The sequence below is a fragment of the Poecilia reticulata genome, linkage group LG22 (genome assembly GCF_000633615.1).
Source record: "Poecilia reticulata strain Guanapo linkage group LG22, Guppy_female_1.0+MT, whole genome shotgun sequence".
NCBI classification, from domain to species: Eukaryota; Metazoa; Chordata; class Actinopteri; order Cyprinodontiformes; family Poeciliidae; genus Poecilia; species Poecilia reticulata.
In genome coordinates, this window is record NC_024352.1 from 6,138,154 (window position 1) to 6,141,863 (window position 3,710).

Sequence of the window (3,710 nt, forward strand, 5' to 3'; positions counted from 1 at the left end):
AAATAGCAGGTAGCTTACCCAGGGGTGGAAACACAGCCTAACCCGGGAGGAAGCGGGTCAGCAGGTGAGGACCAGACGGAAGCCGCACGCCACAGCAACCCCCAGCTGCAGCCGGCAACGCCATCAGAGCAACACTGGAGAAACGCACGACAGGTGTAGCACCCAAAAACCAACCATAATCTCAGCCACGGATAGCAAAACTGCCACTTACGATTGCAGAGGAGTCGCCCAAACCCTCAAGCCGACATGTAGCCGCGACCGTAGCAACAGTGGGAGAACAAAGACGCATGCACCCTTCAGCGGCCCGCCCAACTTTAAAGGCATTCGCCCCGCCCACCAATCAACGGTGCCCGGTGCACAGAGTGGGGGAGGGTGGAACAACACCCACCACAATAATAATAATAATAATAATAATAATAATAATAATAATAATAATAATAATAATAATAATAATAATAATAATAATAATGAAATGTACCCTCTTCACCAGGAAGCCCTCTCTTAGGACAGGGATTTTGTTGTCTGTGTCCATGTTCATCAGTGTGTGGTTAAAAAGTCTGATTAGCCTCTTCTTGCCTGCTTAGGCTTTTATTCTGAGGATGAATGAGTCACACACACACACACACACACACACACACACACACACACACACACACACACACACACACACACACACACACCTCTCCTCTTTAACCCAAACCCACACAGTGAAAAAGGAAGCAATTGCTGCTCGTTTACACAAGATGGCGCTCTCTCTCCTTCAAAGACGCCAGGACTGAAGGGGACCAGCTGGCGGTCCCTGCAACAACTTCACTCTCAATCACGTTTGGTATGAGAGGATTTCAGGTCCTTGAACTGAAACAGGGACATGTTCCTCAGTCCTCATCTGCATTAGCTGGATCCAGGTGGGACACAACGGATTCTGTGCACAGTTAATCAGACAAGCAAGCAAAGGAAAATAATCATGTTTTTTTTCCTTCCAAAGATTGTTGTTTTTCTAATTGGTTGCTGTAAAACGTGAACAGGCCAGAAGAATAAGGCCGGGGGAAATGTTTATGTGAGTCCAACATTTACATTCAAATAGAATCAAAAACAGAAACAATAACACTCAAGTCATGAGATTAGATGCAGACTTAACTTTTTTGCCCCTCTTTCAACCATATTGCCTAATGGTTGAATGAATGAATGAATGAATGAATGAATGAATGAATGAATGAATGAATGAATGAATGACATCTTTATTTGAGGAAAGACGATAAAAATGATCCTACAAAATCATTTGAATGATCCCCAACTAGGGTTGCCACCTGTCCCGTAAAATACGGAACCGTCCCGTAATTGACTGTTAAATATAGCATCCCGTGTTGAACTGACAAGTGACGTGATTTGTTCCGTATTCCACATGCAACAATAAAGATGTGGTGCCCGAGTACTTTATATAGTAGGCGAGATTGTGCCCAACTGCTTTCTGGGTAATACACACTGCCGCCGCAGCCCCCCCACCCCGCCCCTCGCTTTACCCTACCCCCGACCTGGGTAATAAGTTTAGTTCACATAACWGTGTTCAGTCCGTAGAAGAACTGAACCACTGTGGCAGTTGCTAAGATAAACTAGTCAGGTTTTTAAAAAGAAAAAAGATAACAAGACAAGAGTGTCAAGTTGTAACCTAGCTTTTGTCCAAGCGAGGTGAGTAGACTGTGAGACTTTCAGCCACTTAGCATAGTTAGCTAAGCTACAGACTACTGTTTGCCTTCGTTTCACTGACATTTAATGAATTAAGGGAAAAGTTACCAACATCACATATTTAATTTTTACCACACTTAACAACAGGCGAGTCGGTCAGCAGCAGCTCTGACCACCATAACCTTTACTATGGTTGCCACCCATCCCGTAAAATACTGAACAGTTACGTAATTGACTGTTAAATGTGGCGAGCAGTATTGAACCGATACGGGACGCGATTTGTTCCGTATTCTACAAATGTGTATGTGTATTAAAAAAGAACTAGTCCCCCAATATATAGTACTTTATATTGTAGGCTGCCACTCCAGTCATTGTTTTACTTACGGTGTTAACATACTTAAAATACATTCTAAGTATATGTTAAATCTAATTCAATCACTAAAATAGTACTCAAAATATTCTAATCAAGCATGTTGGTACATAAAAATAAGTACACTTAAAGTACACTAAGTACTACGTAAGTTTGTCCAAAAAACTACGTTGAAGTATACTTAGTACACTTTAAGTAGTGCTTAACTACTACTTTAAATACTACTCAAGTACACTAAGCACAAAATTAGTATTTCAAAAAGTCACACTTTAAGTATTCTAATCCAAAGTATACTTGAAATATACTCATGATTAGTCCCATACGCATGCTTACGTATGTTAAAATTTAACATACTTAGTACACTAATTTTTCACCTGGGAAGACACACACACCAATCAACGGTGCGCTTCTGGCTGCATCTGGTGCGCAGAGTTGGGGAGGGTGGAACACCATCCCACCACATTAACAATGTGGTCAATGATGAAGAATGGAGGGACAACTTTCGTTTGTCCAAGCCTAGCACCAACTAGTGGCATAGCAGGGGCATTACACCTTTTCGATATGTACCGTTACTGTGTAAACAAAGATTGTAATTAGAATGTCTTCAGGTAAACGTGTTAATAGAAACGAAACAAAAATTCAATTTTCGTTGGATCATTGTCTTGTAAACGGGGCTTAAAACTACAAAAAAAAGCAAATAATTGAAAACAATCACAAGTACTTTGTGCAATCAATGCATGAGAATTAGTTTGTGGTGAATCTTGCATTATTTTAAAAGTACAAATGCATTTTATTTAATTTGAAAAGATTTTAATTAATTGCTTAATATAATTTTAAAGAAGTCCTTCCTTCGTTTACCTGAAGACAGTTTCAGTCTTATTTTACTTTAAAGAGAAACCTATCACAAACACTTTTTTGGATAGATTTATTGAAAACACTCAACCATTCTATACATTCTATTTTTGACGAAAAACAAAAATTAAAACCCCCCAATTAACTCTCCCTGTTGTACAGAATAATACAAATCAATCCCTCAAGTCCAATCTTGTGAGAATGTTCTGGAAGTGAGTCCATGTCCGCTCGAACTCTGTTAATGCATGAAATAGTCAGTGGGCCACAAAACCTCTTCATCCATCAGCATCAGTACTGGCTCTCCTCAGGGCTGTGTACTGAGCCCTCTGCTCTTCACGTTGAACACACACAACATACACAACATACAGTTTGACACAAACTGGATGTTCATACAACAACATACAGTTCATCATTATTGTTTTTTGATACATAATATGCCAGAAAAAACAACAACAAAGCATCTCTGAAGGAAAATGTGTCATGGTTGCACATCTCTAAGAATCCAAATGTGAAGATCCACATGATCACATTTAACAAATACAACAATTTTCAGCTTTATAGACATGAAACGCATCCAGTCTCTCTTTCTGGTTTTTAAACAAATCAATTCTATAGTGAATCTCAATATAGGACATGTATGGAAAATATCTCTACAGCTTTTCACCTGTGATGCCTAAAGTGGTGAGTTAGACTAACTTTGTGACGAAAACTTTTTCCACAGTTCCTACATGAAAACGGCTTTTCATCAGTGTGAATCATCATGTGCCGAGTTAAATTCTGTTTTTCACTAAAACATTTTCCACAG

The 3,710-nt window shown here is 39.6% G+C and overlaps 1 protein-coding gene across 2 annotated transcripts in view; it reads right to left on the bottom strand.

Annotated features, from left to right (window-relative positions):
• plek2 (pleckstrin 2) overlaps nucleotides 1-1,000 on the bottom strand; it is a 9,600-nt gene extending 8,600 nt beyond the window's left edge. Inside the window, exon 1 of one of the 2 annotated variants that reach the window (XM_008398904.2) lies at nucleotides 739-1,000. Coding sequence is in view for 1 of the 2 variants with exons in the window: in XM_008398903.2 (XP_008397125.1) it covers nucleotides 479-538 (60 nt within the window). In the remaining variant the exon portion in view is untranslated. Of the gene's footprint in view, nucleotides 1-478; nucleotides 547-738 lie in introns of those variants that run through there. The other variant, XM_008398903.2, reaches the window with a different exon arrangement.
• Between the last annotated feature and the right edge of the window lie 2,710 nt (nucleotides 1,001-3,710).